Source organism: Notolabrus celidotus, chromosome 16, assembly GCF_009762535.1.
Source record: "Notolabrus celidotus isolate fNotCel1 chromosome 16, fNotCel1.pri, whole genome shotgun sequence".
NCBI lineage: Eukaryota > Metazoa > Chordata > Actinopteri > Labriformes > Labridae > Notolabrus > Notolabrus celidotus.
The window spans coordinates 15,634,434-15,653,755 of record NC_048287.1 but is presented as its reverse complement, the minus strand read 5'-3'; the positions used below and the strand labels follow the sequence as shown (position 1 = coordinate 15,653,755).

The following is a 19,322-nucleotide window of genomic DNA, read 5'->3' as shown; positions in this document are numbered from 1 at the left end:
ACTGTCCCTGCAAACTGCTTAAAAAAAGAAGTCCTTTAAGATTCTGACCGCCTGCTTTTTGTGTGTCAAGACAATCATGTATTCAATTTTGAAGATTCACAACCCGGGCAGAAGAAACCATTGTGATTTAACTGCAGTAACCAATAACTCTGACAAATGAAAAATGTACTTATTTAAGTATTTTTGAGGTTGTTCGATCTCCTATTGAGTTTCTGCAAGTCGTTCTTTTCAACTGGAAATAGCAAATAGAGATGAAGCAGAAAAGTGTACAACACGTGAACAAGCCAGCAGGAGGCAAAGCAGAGGATTACGTCCAAAAATGAACAAACATTCGTCCTAGATGCCAAATATAAAGCTCCTAATTAATTCTAAAAGCGTGAACACTGAATTTTAATGTGTTTTCATTCATCATTTAACTGATACTAATTTCCACAGTGAACAGAAATTACATGCTAAAGTAGAGAATAAGAGACAACATTAATATCTCATCCTGTTGCTTACATAACCGTGAGGATTCAATGCAGAATTATGACACGAGACAGAAATAACCTCAATAACTTTCATGCGGAAATTAATATGAGTATTTAAAATCTGAATGAACAGGAGGGCTTGTTTGAGGGTCAGAGAGCTCTCCCAACCATGAGCTCTTAATATTTTGGAGTGAAAGAAATAATGAGCTGTGAGTAATAAGCTCTTTTACTGTTTGACATGAACTCTTTAAAACTCTTAAGCTCAAACAAATGGTGCAAAGGACAGTTCAATAAAATAAGGTCATATAATTTAAACTGTGTAATAAATCTTTTAATGGCTTTCAGGTTTTCTGTTAGATTTAACATCTGATTTGTTTCAGATATGTCACATTTTTCTGTTTTTGTTTTCCTTTGGTTTGTTTTCTCTCATTTCTTCTATATTTCTGCTTCTTTGTCATTTAAATCAGAATGTAATATCTTGATGCTCCTTATAGATTGTATTATTGTTTTAATTTACAACCCATGTGTCTTGTAGGGATGGGGGGGGACTTCAAGACTGGAGGGTCAAAAAAAAGATGTGTGTAGAAATTATAGACTATGAAATCATGGGTAGCTATTCCAAGTGAGGCAGGGGAAACTGGGATGCAATTGCAGACCAAGGGGTGTTAAAGTTATCCCGAAGGAATAACCACAAAATAGCAAGCAATATGAAGGGGGAGAGGGAATATACCATATAATATGGTACTGGAACAAACAGGCTACCCAAACAAACAAAGCTCAGAACAATAGTAAAAAAAACACTGCTGTTGTGCAGCTGACAAGAAACCAAACTCAGGAATAACTCCTTTTACCAAACAGAAAGGTGGCCAAAGATGCCAAACACAAAAAGGTTGCAGTTGAAAAGAGACCCAGTGTCAAAAAAATACTTTTCTTTAAAAGGAACGGGCAATATGCAGACCCACTACACTGAAAACACAAGGAACAACCTCTCACTACCTCAGACATTTAGCTACTGAGTCCTCACAGGGAACTGGAGCCCAAGAGTATATATATAAGCTCCCCACACCTGCTCCAGATCAGGGGCAATCAGGCACACACACACCTGACCCTGCACAGTGATGATTATCTCACCAAACTCAGAGAGAGGCCAAACACAGTGCCCCTCACACTTAAACAGTCAGAAAAGAAACAAACTGTTAACTCAAAGATTTTTTAAATTGTAACTTGACCAGGTCAGTATCTCTCAGCCGTGAGGAATTCTAACAATTATAAGCTTTATCAGGCCCTGAGGCCTGATAAACTGTGCCCAGAGGGGAGATCTATTCAAATTGATAACAACAGAACAACGCCAGGAGAGCGCTACACTCCTCCCTCAGCAGCATCGTGTTCTCCTACCAGATACAGCCTTATAATATCTTCTACATCTTTAATTAGCCTGTGCTTTAAACGATGTGAACTATAGGAAATATGAGAAGTGCTAAATTCACACTTGAATAATTACAATCTGGAAAATGCACAGCTTAGCCTGTTATCTTTTTGTGAGACAGAGTGAGAGCTGGCTTATCTGCAGCAGTGAATGCAGAAGAAACACAAATAAATGTGCATGAATCAATTACAAGTAAAGCAAACATGCTGAGAGGCTAGAAAAGCATCTCTGTCCACTGTATATTGCAGTAAAGTGGTGTCCTCAATTAAAGGGCCTTCTGGCTTGTGACGGTTGTCAATGACCTTCAAAATAACGTCTATCTGCAGGCTGAAACACAGCGGAACTAATGACAGAGATAAAGGCATGCCTTTACTTTGAATAGCACACTCCTCCAGCCATACAGTGAGAAAGAGAGAGAATGAGAGAGGGGGACAGGCAGCAAGGATGGAGAGATGGTCAGCTAGAAATATAGATAGTGAGATTGAGAAAGAATGAGATGCAACATTAAGCAGATTAATTTTTTAATTCTGCGCATAAGAGCCGGCCGTAAATCATGCACAAAAACTCACAGAGGCGAAAAGCCATCATCTGTCTTGTTTAAGAGAGGGGGGGAACAATGCAGATGAACGGCGTGTCTTATCATCGCTGGCCGGTGGGGGTGTGGGGGAGGAATGAAACAAGGGCAGCAGAAAAAGGGAAGCATATATCATTCTTTGGAGAAGAGAGAGAGGGTGTGAAAGCTGAATGAGCTTAGCTAAGCTGGGAAAACCCAAACAGTCGGGAGGACAGGTTTCAGATTCACTTTTCAGGCTTGAATATCAGCAGACAAAGTTTTCCCTTCAATTGTTCTGGATGTTGAAAAAAAAAAAAATCTCTGAGAAAAATGACAACTTTCAAAGTTAAAAGGGAGAATGTGTTGTTGGCACATTCTCAATATGGCACAATATGGCAGCCACTGTGTAAATCTGTAAATCTTATTTCTTTGACGATCATGTCCATTATCTTAGGTTTTTGCAAAATGTCCCTCTGTTTTCATTTTAGCTGATGTTCTTCCCCCTGTGAAACTGTTATGCCAAATAAAGGACAGGTAAACAAAGGCTCTCTCTTTCCTTTGGTAGCTACAGGTAGCTGCAGTGACAATAACTGTGTAGACAAAGACATACTTACAGCTGACAGTCTGGTTTGCTTTAATAGGTCAAAAAAGTTATCACTAAGTTAAACTTAGTGTTTTGAATCATCATAGCATCGTCCTTACAGTAAATTGATGTTTCATACTGTTGATTATCAAAACTGTTATTGGTTAGTTTCTTCCTCAGATTCAGCAGTCCGTGATTATCTCACTATATTAAATCAAGCCTTTTATCTCATTGTTACCAAGAGTTTGAAGAGCAACTTCACACCAGTTGCACATCTTTTCTTTAGTGACCAGGATAAACAACATGTCTAATTAAAAAGTTGAGCAACAGGTGTATTTGTTACTGATTCCCTGTTTTAGGAGTGCAACAGATTTTAGCCCATCAGCAATGATAAGATAAGATACACTTTATTTGTCCCACAACGGGGAAATTGAAGTGTTACAGCAGCAAAGTAGATAGTGCAAAACAGTATAAATAAAAATAAGTAAAAATAAGCATATCTTATGACGTATATACACAACTAAATAAGTAAATTTACAAATATTTACATAACCAGTGACGTGGTGAAAAATGTGCACAGACTTGTATCATAGTATAAAATAATGTACAGAACACACTTTTTAGTTTGAACACACTCCTTGTGGCCTCAGTGATAGCTACCCAAAAATGCATTTACACAGAATTAAAAAAAATAACACATTTTATTTTTTTGTGGCATCTCTGGATTTGTCATTAGGTCAAATGTAACTTAAGGACAGTGCACAAGCTGAGCTCTGAAAAGAGGTTATCTCAGGAACACACAAACAGACAGTCCCTCCAGGCTCTATAGTGGCCCGCTGTGGTCAGTCTGAGATGTTAATTACCAGTGTGTCTCGTTAGTAAGATGTGCTTTACGCAGCGGTGGGCCCCGGCCACCCCACTGCTAACCCCTCTCTCCATTAAATCTCACCAATTACTCTAATCAGCGTGAAGAAGTAGAGGACTTCTTCGTAAAAATCGGCTAATTAAGACACACATGGCTGGTCATTTAGCAATGCAGAATCTGCTCTGCCAAAAAACTTCAACATCCGGAAGGGAAGTCTTTTTGACGCCTGTTCAGATCATTGAAATCATATTAAATAGACTTAAAGCCTATAATTCTATAAAACTTGCATGGCTAGGAATGAAATGTTGAGATTAATTCACTTCTATTGCCTTTTTGCACATGTGCAACTGTGTTTATGTTAAGGTTAAGCTCCCTTTATGGGCAGGAAAGCTGTCAGCTCAAAGGGTTTGGAAAAGGGATGAAATAGAACTGAGACGTATACTCTATACATACTCTTTCAACACAGAGGTTATTTCAGGTAGGGGTTTACTTTCATTTTTTTAAGGAGGGATCAAGAAGAAAAGCCTGAGCTACAGAGGGAGAATGGAATAACACAGACTTGGTTTCAAACACCCAGAGCTGTTTTTCCTTTTTCCACTGACCACCTTTTTGTCTCATAAGAAAAATATGCGACATCCAAGCTGGCTCCAGGCATTAATCATCAGCCCTTTGTAAGAGAGGAGAATCAACACTTTCATGGTTGCTCCTTACTTTGGTCTCTCCTGCTTGTCGCTGTGGATGTAAATGACGAGATCAAAGGTACAGAAATGTAACTGATCAAGTGTGGAATCTTTCTCATCACAGTGTGATCGCATTGAAGGTGTGTGGCATGGCGAGGTAGGTCTCAGAGCAGATGGATGTGTGTGTATGTGCACTGTGGGGTACAGCCTGCATGTGTGAGCTTGTCTGTGTAAGCAGCTCTGCGCAGGAGTATGTGTTTCTGCAGGGTAAGAGGAAAGTCAATCTGAGGTACTCCTGAACCACCTGAGAATAAGCCAGACTTGCTTCTTTTTTTTAAAGTGCTGCAGGGCAGATGGGCAGAAAACTGCTTTTTCTTCGCCTTCCACACTTGTGTTTAAATTTAGCCCCATTCTGGCACAACAACAGCTGTTGGGAGCTAAAAGAGAGAGGAGGTGGAGGAGGAGGAGAGAGACAATGTAAGAGAGGGAGACTAGACAGGAGAAGAAAAAAGAAGGCAAGTGGTAAAAAAAAAAGGAGGTGGAGGACTAAAAATGACAGAAGGCGGGAGATGGGAGTGAAAGGGAGAGACAAATCACAGAGGAAAAAAATAATAAGGAGAGAGGCGGTGCAGGCAGAGACTATGACAAGTCCTCCACCAGCCTCTCCATCCTCTGTCGGATGTGTGGGGGAAGTGGCCGTAAAAGAAGGGGTTCGTTGTGAGTGAGTGATAGTGGGGAAGATGGGGGAGGACAACCTCGGCTTGTCTAAACTCACAGTGGTGTGCCGGGCTCAGCGGCTCTTCATCACTGTCCATCACTTCTATTCCTGACACCTCAATGTCAGCAAGAGTGGAAGCTGATGCAGGGGCACTGACAGCAGGAGAGAGAATACTAAAGGAAGGCTCGAGTGCCAGATCATGTCAAGAGCAACTCAAAGGAAAAGCCAGCAGAAATGGAGAGTGGTAAAAATGGTGTGTGGGTCTGTGTCTGCACAGAGAATGATTGATACCGTGTGTGTAGTGTCTCTGTGTCTGCATACACACTGCTTGTATTCAGGTCAACACTCACCTGCTCCACCCAGACTCCAGATCCCTCCTCAGGAGCCCAGAGGATCATGGTTTTGTCCATGGAGGCAGAGAGCAGACTGAGAGGTTGTTGCAGCTTGCCACCTGCAGGGGGAGTCAGAGGGACAATACAGAAACCACACAGGAGCAGTACACACAATCAATAATACTCAACAGACCTCAGCCAGCTGTCAAAATCCATTGGTTATCTACGTTTGAAGCTTGTTTGAAACAAAAAAGTCTACATACAGCTTCATACTTATGTGTTATTTGTTGTATGTGTCATTTGAATAGTGTAACGCCCCCAGAGGTAAAACCAGACATATAAAAAATAGGTTTTCATTCATTACCTGTCTAGTTAATTATCTTAGAACCCTTAATTCCAACAGGTCCTATATGATTTATTTTGATATTCTATTTTTTGCTCCTACATGTCATTAAAATTAGTGGCAACAACACTGACACTAAAAGTGCTTCAGTAATGTGTTCACATGTAGAGAGAGAGAGAGAGAGAGAGAGAGAGAGAGAGAGAGAGAGAGAGAGAGAGAGAGAGAGAGAGAGAGAGAGAGAGAGAGAGAGAGAGAGAGAGAGAGAGAGAGGGTATTTCAGCTTCACTCTTGTGCAATGTGAGGAGATAGAGCACAGTCAATGGTAACTTTTCTCTACAGGCCTGTAGATAAATGTGTTTTTGCTATGTTGTACAATGTTGGAAAGGTTTTCATGAGGACGGATGGTATCATTTTATACTTAGGTCTGTAAAGATGGAAAAATAATCCAGACAAAAGTGTTATACCAACAACAAGCATAATAATTGCGCCATCTGCAGCTTAGAGCTGTGTATAATTACAGCTTAGCTGTGAAGCTTTACTTTCCTAAAACTAAACATAGCAATGTGTGAAGTACAAATAAGCAGGGTTGGGTGTGAAGTAATCTTGATGTTACAAGCTTTAAATACAGACAGAGTTTAAAGACAAGGTTTAGCACACCCATAAGCCCTTTCTCTTGAGAACCAATTAAGCTAATAACTTTTTATACCCGTTTGTTTCTATTTATTTGAATTTTGTACCATATTATGCTGCCTCTTATGAGCAAGAGCACTGTAAGATAAAGCAAGAGGAACAATCTGTCTTCACTAAGCATGAAAGTCAATCTGTTAACTTTTACTTTCAGCTGTAGAAAAACAATTACTGAATCTTGAGTTTAGAGGAAACAACATTATTCTGAACTAGCTGCTTATTACCAAAAACAAAGCAAACAGTCGTTTCCAGGTTTTTCATCACCATACCTTTGTAGAAAGGAGGCTGCCAGTGAACTCCATAGACCCAGTTTTCATGGCCAGCCAAAACCGTCTCAAGAGCCACAGCAAACACTGAGGACACATCTGTGGCAGGGAGAAAGAGAGACAGGATGAAGACTGTAATCAAAACACCAGTTTTAGTCTTTGAACAACAGACAGGTAGCAAATTAACTGAGCAAGAATAAATATTATTTTCTAAAAGAAAACTTATTTTTGGCTGCCAACTACATGCAGTTTCAAGTGTTCCCTGACAAATCAATTAAGTAAATTTTAAAATGATCAATGGTAAACACACAAACACATTCTCACTATTTGTATGGTGGTTTGTCATGACCACTTGCCAATAATCCATCAAAAAGAGTGTCTTCTTATTTGATTAATTAGCAGCCTTTTAACAATCAAGCCTGCGTGGCTCGCTCACCCTTATCCTTGACTTCAAAAACGTCCTCTTTCATTTTGATGATGGTGTGATCGTCCCCTGCGTGGGCGTCTGTCCCAGACTTGGCGCACAGCCTCCATACTCTGATGAGACAGTCCTGCGAACAGCTGGCTAATAACAGCTCCCCACCTGAACGAGGCAGACAGAGAGCCAGATGACTGAAAGGCATCCTCTATTAACTACCTTATCACTCCATTTATCAAGGCTGCCTTTGTTTTATTTACTCTGCTGGATTGCTTTCATAAACAATGGGGTATTGATAAATGTACTACAATGCTTAGTTGTTTCTTAAAACTTAAAGAACATTTATATGAAGTGGATCTGAATCATAAATAACATTCTTGTTATTGCAATGAAAAAATTGTAAAGGTGTGAATATATCACAATAAATTAGACAAGAATTGAATGTAAAAATCAACAACAATGCTCTTTTACTCAGCATGCAGAGAGTAAACCTATTGGATGGAGGGCTGGGTATAATGGACATGCTTTAAAACAGTTTTGGTGCAATCAGATGAAGCTTAAGCTAGATACCAGCTACCCTCAGATTAAACAAAAACAATGCCTTTGGCATTCATTTTGAAATGTGGAACTGTGAGTTATCACTAAAATGCATTCTTTAATATGTCAGATTTTATTTTTGTTATATTTTTGTGCTTTTATACATTTATAAGAAAGGAGAGGAGAGTGAATAGAGCTGAAACTGGGAGAGAGAGAGTGGGGAAATGACATGCTGGAAGGGTCAGCAGGTTTGAATCAAACCCGGGTCGCCAGCTATATGTGCATGCAATTTGACCAATAGGCCAAATCCATGCCCATATGACAGATCTTTAATGCAATACTGGACAATGAAATCCTGCATTGCATATTGTACAGTTCTTAAATGAAGCTTTATCCTTAACAGACTACAGGTTGAAAGAACAACATAAAAATGATACAGGCTTGCAAACAGAATCTTAACAACTCCAGCAGTTTTCTCAAACTATTTTTTAAAGCAGTTATTGGGGAATTGTAGATTTCACAATGACAGTTAGGCAGCAGGAGTGCAGTCCAAATAAAAAACCCACAGGTTCTTAACAAAGTGCATTCCCCTACCTCTTGGTTTGCCTACTGTGACATTATGCTTACAGGTTTAGTCCATTCGCAAATGGCCCATTTTACCCCTGCCGAGATAAACAGGAATAATGTTGCTGTTCAGAACATCCTATAGGGCCATGAAAAAGTGCTGGAGAGTTAGGAGCTAAATGTAATTTTATTAAAGAGATAAACCCTCACACGTTATCTTAATTTGAATAAGAGATGATATGCAATGGTTTTAACTCGACCTGCACTATGTTCACCCCTCTGTGAACGTTATCTAATAACCTTTAAATAAGTATGAGTTAAAGCAGACACGTTTGTGGTGTCATTTGAATGGGATTAGATGTCTCGAGTAAAAGCATTATCATGTCTCTGCACACGGGCAGTCAAAGCACTGTTCTAATGAGCCCGCCGTTTCATAACAAAACACAAGTTCATGTCATGACTTAAAGTCAAGCTCTCACTGATGTGCGGAGGACATAAATTAAGCCAAGCACAGCAATGAGTCTTTAAATTAAGACCAGTTACCTGCTTCATACACAGCTGGATTGGCTTTAATGCATAGTGACATGCTCTGTTTTTATGACTGGCACTGTGGTGACTGAGTGAAATATGACTGGATCAATGCAATATTTGTTGAGACCAGATATGCAAATTAAGGTGCTTGAATTGCACGATGAGGCTTCTTAGAGGCAAAGTTGGAAAAAATAAATGAAGCAGAATTATCTAAAGATGAAATATTGAAGTCATGGTACCTTTTTTTCTGTCTTTGTCTCAGTGACTCTTCTTGTTTAATTGGGAGCAAAAGTCCCGCTGATCGACAAGATTACAAGCATACAGATGACTTCCCCATTATGTGGCTTGAAGGATCAGCCACTTTGATCACTGATGTAATGAGTGTTATGCAAAGTGTGCAGAATTTTACTAAAGTCGCACCTGTTCCAGGAATGTACATATTCATATTAATACTAAGAATGTACATATCAAAAGCGAAATAATGAAAAACGTTTGATCAGCTGATTTTCAATTAATGTCAGTTGTATTGCATGCACAAGAGTGTTCAAATGGCTTACAGACAAAAATAAAGATATGGACACAAATCTAGCATCATGCCCTGCATCCCAGTGTTCATCAGCCATGATAAAACACCTCTGGAGCTGCTGTTTGCCATCTGCTGAGCCATAAAAGAACAGACTGATTTATTTAACTGCTGTCATAGTGGAGAGGGTTTTTTTGTCATTCCTATGGACATATTTCAAGCTAGCAAACTTCTCTCTGTCTCTTTACTGGCTCGCAGTGTGGCAGCATGGAGTGGGTCATAGACTGTTAGTGGGATGGAGACACTGGTAGAGAGGGCTGGTCGAGGAGATGAGATGGCTTTTACACAGTCAGAATAGAGCGTAATGAAGTGCTCTTGAAGAGGGTTACACAATAAGTAGAGCTTGGATTGGATCGATGCATTGCCATGTGTGATCACAAACCTGTGAACAGTGCACTGGTTTGGAAGGCTGGACAGTAACTGCTTTAATAACAGGAAACACTGTACTTCATTTATTAATTTGTGATTGGAAGACAAATAAAAGCTCTTTCTCTACAAAGTCACTTGTTTCTCTTGTATTTTTATCAAATCAGAGGTACCGCTGATCCGCATCTTTCAACTTTGCAGATAACTTAGTATCACAAGCTCAAGACCCTGGTGTTGAAACAAGCATGTATACCAACTTTCATGATGCCCTTATATGATAAGTTGGATTGGAAAACTTCAGAATGCTTTGGTTATTTAACACACAGCTGGATCCCATGCAACTATTTGCACAGTACCATCCTTAAATCTACATCTGTTGCCTGAACCAAATAAGCTTATTGCAGTAAAAACTACAGAATACTGATTTTCTCATATACTCAGTACAGAACATTAATTTAACCTCAAACAACACTAAAATAATTAAATCTACCAATATCACTGTGTATATATATAATCCGAATTTCATAAACTTACCAAAACCCATCTCCGGTGACTTGCTGTTATTGTGCTAGCATGTATACTTGCTTTTTAGTGAGTTCGTCTTGCTAGTTTACAGGTAATGCATCAGCAACACTCACCTAGAGATGCCCATGCCACGCCCCGCACCCAGTCTTCATGTCCTTGCAGTTGCATGGCTTTCTGGAGCTGTTGTGGAGCAGTTTCAAAAGGTCAGATGCTGCCCTACACTTAAAAATTACATACATGAGTACATGAGTTTGCTGTCACTGAAAGAGTATCAATGCGAGCCTACCTGTCCGCTGGACTGCACATACAGGTGCACCCGAGAGTCATCACCACCGCAGGCCAGTATGGGAACTGTTGGGAACGTCAGGTTGTCACACAGTAATATAAGCATGCAGGTATGGCAAATTGCATGCACTGGTATGCAGGTTTAAAAGCATGAAGCGAAGAATGAAGAACAGCATCAAACAGACAAAAGGACATTACACTTCAAACGCAGGTCATATTCTGATAGCATATTTGGTTACAGCAGTAAAGCAGGGGTGAAAATAGAGATGGATGACATGAGAGGGGGTAATATTTGTTGTGTGCAAGTGTGCGTGGTGCACAACTTGAATGAGGTCTATGTAGGAACAGCTTAGGCTTACCTCTGCTGCCTGGCAACAGTGCCAGAGACACATCCATCATGAAACAGCTGCCAAATGACAAGGTATGGAGGCACTCAGCTGAGGAACACACGTACAAATTGAATTAAACCTCAATGCTAGTAATACCGGTACATAATTTAATTATATATATATTTTTATATTATTTTATATGACTTTTGTATTTTGTATGAACTCAGTTGCATGTCATATTCTTCTTTAACTGATCCCATGTGATCTCTTTCCCATAGTTTTATTAGCCTCCGCTTAATGCATGGAGGCCAAGGGTCTTCCAAACAGCCACATTCTGCATACAGGCTCCAAAATGACACCGATATTATTTTTATCCTGGAATACATCCCAAGGTTATGTCCAGACTGCATGCATGCATGCACACACACACACACACACACACACACACACACATATATATATATAAATTTCATGACTGTCAAGCAGCAATGTTCATCTGCAATGACATGCGGGCAGATACTTCCTACAAAGTGAGGCTGTTATTTTAGACAGCTTTATAAAAAAGTTAAGTAGATATCTGTAGCATGCTACAGCGCTGATATTCAACAAAGTGAAGGGAATTGCAAGTAACACAGCTTTTCTTAGGGGACAGAATGCACACAATGGACTATTTTTCTGTCCAAAAATCTAGTTTTTTTTAAAACTTTTTAGAATGGCCAGAGGAAAATCTTGTCAACATGTTGGGTGATTTCTGGTCTTATAAAATATATCTTGTTTAAAAGACGAACACAACCTGATTGATATGACACATCCAAACCCGTTTTGAAGCACTGCAGAGGTGAGGTAAACAACTGGGCTGTTTTTAAACATTTCAATGCACTATTTCTGCCACTAGGGGGCAGCTATTCTTACTTTTTATACTGGCTTTACTGTATAAAAAAAAAAAAAGGAGTGTGACTCATTTTTGAAAAGGGTTTAACATGCTCAAAACTGCAGAATATCTTGTAGGGCAGAGACAAGGTTTGTCTAATAATACAAAGCTGAAATTTTAAAAAAAGGGGTGAGGATTTTCAAGAGTTATTTCTTTGAATAATATTGACCATTACCTTATATTAGCCTCAGTAATTTCAGACTTTAAGGAGATTTACTTTCTTTTGGGGATCACTGGATAGTTTTACAACTTTAGTCCTCTAAAATTATGTAAATGAAAATAAAACATTTGAGAATAGAACTGCCCCCTACTGAGACATGAACCCTGTTGAAGGGTATCAAGCAGACACTACATGTTAACAGGGTTGCAATTAAAAAAGGTTTTGGAATGCTCAAATTAAAATCAGCTAATCCTGATACATGAACTGGAATAACACTTGAACACAATACACTCTTGAAGCATTTAAAAAAATTCATTTTAGCAACAAAGTACAACCTGACGGACTGCGACTACGACAGTTATTTGCCTGACCTATGTGTGCCTGGGGGAGTTTCTTACCTTCTTTGGCTCTATTGCACAGCCACAGTCTGACAGTGGAGTCAGATGCTGAGGAGGCAACCAGGATCTTGGAGTCTTCCACATAGATGCCATCCACAGCACAAACTGGACTAGTATGGCCCTTACACTGAACGGTCTGTATGAACTGGAAACAGTACGCCAAATTTTAGAAGATGTCCACAACAAGAGGAGGGGAATATTGAGACAGAAAAACTGTTACAGATTAAACAGGTGGCTAACCTTCCCATTCTGTGCCTCCCAGACGATGATCTGATTGTCTGAGGCTCCTGAGACAAGATGAGACTCTGGAGCTGGAGCAACATCAACACGGTTAAATACAGATCAATGCATGGCTGAAAGTCTTTTTTTTATTTTACATTTCATAAGAGAGCTTGACAGATATTGGATTAAGAAGACTGATATGGGTATGACTTCAGGCAAAAAGGCAAATCACAAATTACCAATGTAACCACCAGTACAGTGTATTTCTGAGCTACAATGAATACAGATTTTCATGTGGATAGTGCAGCAACTTTTTAAACTAATATAAGAACAGACATGTGATCAGAAGGCTGCTTTCATAATCAAATGAGTTATCAAAGAATATGTATCATTATTATACACTGTCTGCTGAGTTGATCCCTGGGAGTTTAGACAGTGATAATAGTAATGAAAACAATGGAGTTAAAGGAAGCTCAGACAAAATGTGTGACACCATTTACTGATTTACCTACAGCATTGGTTTTGAACCTTATCACTATATACTAGCGATTCCACTGACATACCATGGATCGTGTTAAAATTAATTTTCTCTACTCACACATTATGTCTCTGTAACCTTTTACGTGGTGTCAAATTAAATGTTTGAGACACTTATAAACAAACACGTTTTGACAGGTCCATCACTTTCCTCCTCCTCACTCACCACAGTCCTCTCTGTGAATCCACTTGACTGCATTCACTCTGCTTGTGTGCCCATTCAGCAAATCGACAATTTTTCTCTCCTAAAGTAAAAGAAATACTGTGTTTACTTAGACAACAACAAAATAAATGTATAATTTAAACTATGTGATGCTCGGCTATCGTTAGCTGTGTCAACCGACAATGGCAGCTACCTTTAAAGAGGACATTTAACTGATTTTATTACCTGTGGGTCGTAAAGGGCCACGGAATTACATGTCCCAAAAGCTAGGATCCCACCTCGACTCCAAGAAACTACTTTTGGTGTTCTATTGGTAGAGCAAGCTATGTGGCATGTTTCCATTACGGGCGCCGCCATCTTGGATACTGAAGTTGTGGCGTTGCTGTAAATATGGCTGTGGTGAAACCGTTCCGTGATAACAATGAGTTCCACGTCATACATCTTCACTGGTACTTAACAACAAGACGGTAAGGACACAACGAGACAGTAAGGGAAATAAATATATAAACCTAAACACAAATCCAAAAATTCTAAATAAAAATTAAAATAATATCTGTACAAGGAAAGGTAAAGAAGTAATTTTAAAGACATGAAATAAGTAAACTTAGCCTAAACCAGAGTGCACATTTAAGAATATAATAATAAAATATGTCATGGGATAAATCCCAATATTGCAAGTGGTTGTTGAGATATTGCACTGGAAATCAAGTATTGCAAATGTGTGTGGTATATCACCGGAGTCTTTGGTGTTTTACAGTATGATTGTTCATGAGGGATACGGCCTGAGGGAAGAGGCTGCTCCGGTGTTGGGATGTTCTGGTGCTCAGAGCTCTGACAAGCCGGCCAGAGGGCAGCAGGTCAAAGAGGTGGTGACCCAGGTGAGAGGAGTCTGTGAGGATTTTGCCTACCCTTTTACTCATCCTGGAGGAGTACAGGTCCTGGAGGGAGGGCAGGGGGGCGCCGATGATCCTCTCTGCAGTCCTGACTGTCCGTTGCAGTCTCCTAAAGTCTGATTTGGTAGCAGAATCGAACCAGACAGTGAGGGAAGAGCACAGGACAGACTCAGTGACTGCAGAGTAGAAATGTTTGAGCAGCTTCTGTGGCAGGTTGAACTGCTCAAACATTTCTACTGTACTGAAATGCTGTAAGTGTTCTGGGAATTTTTTTTCACATACGTAATCTTATGTCATGTTATTTTTTTTCATGTTTTTAGTATTTTTTGTATTCTTTGCCTTTTTTGGTTAGAGGCATACTGACTTAAGAGACTCTATTCACTGAAATGCACAGCTGGGTAATGTCCACTAGAGGGGGTAAGAAAATCACAAAATTAAGCAAGCCTATTCCAGTTTGAGAATGGATTCTGACTATGATTCTGACATCCCAGCTATTGCCAATTTCTTCTACCTGTGTAGGTTGCATTTTTGAACGTTGAAATAATTATTTTCAATTGACCGTGAATACAGCAAAAAGGTCAATGTTGAGGTGATTATTCTGTGCTCTGAATAAGTGTTGTTCCTTCTTACAGGGGGTCAAAGGTCAGACCAAAACAGAGCTGGGGCAGCAATAATGCTCTGACTTAAGTTATTTTATTAGGATTGTTGTTTGGAAAGGCTTCTGGAGAGGACATGCGACTTTGCCCATCCAGTCTACATTTGTTTATTGGACTTGGAGAAGGCCTATGATTGTGTCCCTCGGGGGGGTCCTGTGAGTGGTTCTGCAGGAGTATGGGATTCGTGGGCCACTACTATGAGCTAACTGATCCCAATATGACCAAAGTGAGAGCTCAGTCCACATACTTGGCACAAAATGGAACACGTTTTCAGTGCTTGTTGGCCTTCTCCAGGGTTGTGCATTGTCACCGATCCCGTATGTAATTTTCATGGACAGGATCTCAAGGTGCAGCCTGTGGGAGGAGGGTCTCTTCTTTGAGGGCCTCCGAATTTCATCTCTACTTTTTGCAGACAATGTGGTTCTGTTGGCTTCTTTGAGCTGGGATCTCCAGCAGGCATTGGGGCAGTTTTCAGCTGAGTGTGAAGCAGCACCTCCAAGTCTGAGGCCATAGTTCTCCGCCTGAAAACGATGGATTGCTCTCTCTGGGTGGGGAGTGAGTCTTTGCCCCAGGTGAAGGAATTTAAGTATCTAAGGGTCTGGTTCGGACATTTAATAAGGATGGCTCCCTTTAGAGGTGTTCTGGGCACGTCTAACAAGGAAAAGGCCCCGTGGTAGACCCAGAAATCATAGGAGGGATTATATATTCTATCTGGTCAGGGAATGTCTCAGGATTCCCCAGGAGGAGCTTGAAAGTGTTGCTGGGGAGAGGGATGTCTGGGTCGATCCGCTTGGACTGCTCCCTCCACGATTCGACCTTAGGTAAGAGGAATAAAATGGATGGATATATAGATTTTTGGAAATTTTAACATTGGTGTTATAGCTGAAATGTTGGTTCCCTTTTAATGGAGAGCTGGCAATAAAAATGCAGCACATTGAGCAGAATCAAATTTAAACCCCTTAATCTATTTAGTTTTTCCTGGGCCTAAGAGAACCAGATGTATACAACATTTAACTGAAATGGCTGAAGACATTTTGGTATAACTCGAAACCGCTCCATCAACAATCAAGATGCCACAGTGCACACACACCGCTGTGTCAGAGTGGATTATCCCCTTGACAAGGGTGATTGAGGGTGACTGGTCACAGCTGAGCTAGCTGCCAGCCAGACAGCTCTGCTTGTTTAAAAAAAAAGCCTCCAGGCCTTTTGGATTTGAAAGGTTGAGGAGACACTTTTGTCACAAAGAGTTTCTAGGCACCCACTTGACATGATCAGGAAGAAGAACGTGATTGCATCTGTGAACCCTTGAGACGATGTGATAGATGACAACGTAGCAAAGGCAACCAGGGATAGAGCCAAATAATAAGAGGAAGTGAGAAGAGATGGAGGAAGAAGTTTGATTTTTTTCTTTGGCCTGACGCTGACTGTGCTGACTTGTGGTGTATGTGTGTGACAAAGACAGAGCAGACGCACTGTCACCAACACTTGAGCAGAAAATAGATCGTGCTCATCTTGCTATTGTTGTCCCTCCTCTGTCAGTCTGGGGGAGACAAGATTCAGACAGACTTGGCAGGGTGTGACGACCTCTCAGTTAAGGATACCAATGCATCTTTGGCTCTCATTTCAGGAGCGGCAGCTAGGCAATAGCTGGGATGTAGCCAAGCAGCTGCGTTTGAAAAAACATCTCTATTATCTTTGCACTGCTTTGACAATGCATTCATCATCCCCTGAACCTACTTACACAACGCTGGATTAGTTTGATAAAATATAACAGGCCATTGCAGGAAAGAGAGAGAGGAGAGTTATTTGGGAAAGATCCTGTCCTATATTCCTCTCCAAAGCGTATGAGGATACGCCTTTGTGTAAGTTTTGTATTCATATTTTTGCACTCATTAGTTTGCTCTAGTGCTCAACAGATTGAAAACATGGTGGCTGCTTATTAGTGTATGGCAGTGAAATCAAATTCTTGACATATCTACAATGGGAAACATTGTGTGATTATATTGTAGGTACATGGATGATAGCATCTGTTCTGAGGAAATAAAGCAAATATGAGTCTGTGTTTCTACTTTGTTTCTGTCATTAAAGCCACGTTAAAATGAATACATGGTGCTCAAACATATGGCACCACATTTTTCTACAATAGCAGGAAAGGAATCTCACATTCTCAGTTCAGAAAGTGTGGTATTTTTACAATTTATATTTTTAATTATTGCTTTTTAAAATAAAGTGTCCAAAGAGACTAATGAGAATCTCCTACTTAAAAAATAATACATGCAGACAGTTTAATGCTTTACAGTGCCAAAAATATCCTTCAGTATTTTATTATTAATTATTTAATTCTTACACATATTACCGCCAAATGCTCCACTAATAACTTATTTCTGCGCCCCAGAAACTAAAATACTTGAATGAACTTTTATTCCGAGGCTGAGGGATAATATAAATTTGTCCTGTTCATCTCTTGAAACTGAAACCTTTCTTCAGCAACTTGTAGGGTCTTTCTCTTTAAGTGCCATTTCTCACTCACTTAAAAACAAGTATAATTTGAGTAGATGTAATGACTCCTTTATTTTACCATTATAGTTGACAGATCTCAGGTAAAACAGTATTTTTGTAACAGTTTAGTGTGTATACTTTCTCTAATCATTCAGTAAAAGGTAAGTAAGGTAAGTATAAGGATCTTTATTTTTCTTGGCAAGTAGTATTTCATACAGGTTTGTGCTGGCATACAAATTCCACTACTACGACTGTCAGTGCTAACTTGTTAAGGGATTAAGGTCAAAGCTATCACATCTTTTTGGTAACCTCATGCTATTTAGTTCCTTATGGCATGCCTTAGTTAAGCCGCCAAAGTGTTTTTCTGCCTTCTGCTGCCACTATGATGAATAATAATGACGCCACTGTGCTTTTGAATGTTACCTTTCACTTTAAAAAAATCCACATAAACAATATTCACTTTGTTCCAAATAGAATTAAAATATCTCTACCATAGTTAAAATATCAATACCATAGTACTTTTAGTTTGAGGCACAACCAAGAGCTAAGCATACAGGTGCAGCTAATCAAACTGATATTGGCGCTTGAAGCATCACTAAGGCCAGCAGGGCACTGTTTTGGCATTTTCCAAATTGCATCAGACCTGCACAAGAAATGAATTCAGGACACTGGTAAGAATTGCTTCAAATTGTTAAAATGAACCTGAAAACTAATTTGAAATACAAAATAATGGAACTGTAAACATGGGATTAAGAATGTGATGAGCAATTAAAAAAAAACAACGTTTTTTTGACAGTCCAAATAAAAACTGAATTTAAAAAAACATATACATTAGACTTCATTGCTAAGAGTTTTTTAATTAGGTCTCCAGATACACACAAATATATATCAGGATTATCTTTTGATTACAATTTGAATATAATAAATGTCTAAATGAATATACTTAAGGGTCATATGAATCATATTCAAATGTCTTTTAAGGTGATTGATAACTCATTTCTGATCACCAACCTATACCTGTCTAGAAACTCCTTGTGGAACTTAACCTAGGGTTCTTTTTTAATCAAGCACCAAAATCATATCTTGGAAAATACAAACAAAATTCCCCTTACAAAATTACACATGCTTTGACTGTGCACATTGTCTTATAAGTTGTTTTTGTGTTCACTTCCTTTCAGTACATTGTTATGTTAGGGATTGACCATAAACACCATGTACAGTATTCACAGCTCATGCATAATGTGTCTCCTCATGTCTTACATCTCTGCACATTCTTATTTGCTTGCATTGGCTTTTATTACAAACAGCGGAGCCTGCATCTTCGGCAAATGTGGCAGCGTTCAGACAAAGCAGTGCTGGATGGAAACTGAATGATAATGAGTATATGCAAGGTATCAGTGATTATGTAACAACAGAAAAATGGAGTTGTAAAAAATGCCAAGATTACTGGGATGGGTGTCCACATGGCACTTTGCTGCTGCCTGGTTTTGTTTACAGGCAATTAAATTAGCCTTGTCCCTGAGGGGGGCTGCTTGGCAGGAGGAGAGTGCTAAGTGACAGATGACCCATGCCTTGTTAGCACTGCTGCTGTTTTGTTTTACTTGAACATATTGAAATCTCTGATTTTTATCCAGTTTCTAAAGCTGTAGTGTATAATTTTTGCATTGCAGCATATTTCTCCAGACCAGAGTCCATATTAACACAAACACCTGTAAGCCAGCCAGCATTAAACTGGTTTAGCATTTTAAACAGCTCCTGAAGCTTGAAACTGTAAAACTATTCAGGGTCAGCCAGGAAAACAG

At 39.6% G+C, this 19,322-nt stretch overlaps 1 protein-coding gene and 1 long non-coding RNA gene across 4 annotated transcripts in view; one reads left to right on the top strand and one right to left on the bottom strand.

Moving 5' to 3' along the window:
* Positions 1-14,257, bottom strand: part of elp2 (elongator acetyltransferase complex subunit 2) — a 30,702-nt gene extending 16,445 nt beyond the window's left edge. The window contains exons 1-11 of one of the 3 annotated variants that reach the window (XM_034705018.1): positions 14,208-14,257; positions 13,698-13,866; positions 13,476-13,554; positions 12,791-12,861; positions 12,551-12,695; positions 11,092-11,169; positions 10,734-10,798; positions 10,561-10,627; positions 7,360-7,506; positions 6,927-7,022; positions 5,646-5,746 (exon numbers count right to left, since the gene is read on the bottom strand). In XM_034705018.1, the coding sequence (XP_034560909.1) occupies positions 5,646-5,746; positions 6,927-7,022; positions 7,360-7,506; positions 10,561-10,627; positions 10,734-10,798; positions 11,092-11,169; positions 12,551-12,695; positions 12,791-12,861; positions 13,476-13,554; positions 13,698-13,866; positions 14,208-14,242 (1,053 nt within the window). In that variant the 5' untranslated portion in view covers positions 14,243-14,257. Of the gene's footprint in view, positions 1-5,645; positions 5,747-6,926; positions 7,023-7,359; positions 7,507-10,560; positions 10,628-10,733; positions 10,799-11,091; positions 11,170-12,550; positions 12,696-12,790; positions 12,862-13,475; positions 13,555-13,697; positions 13,886-14,207 lie in introns of those variants that run through there. The other 2 variants (XM_034705019.1, XM_034705017.1) reach the window with 2 other exon arrangements.
* On the top strand, positions 13,893-17,083 carry LOC117828046. Its single transcript, XR_004634320.1, has 3 exons — positions 13,893-13,939; positions 14,230-14,350; positions 16,649-17,083. It is a non-coding gene; the product is annotated as an uncharacterized LOC117828046 (long non-coding RNA).
* The last annotated feature ends 2,239 nt before the right edge of the window (positions 17,084-19,322 follow it).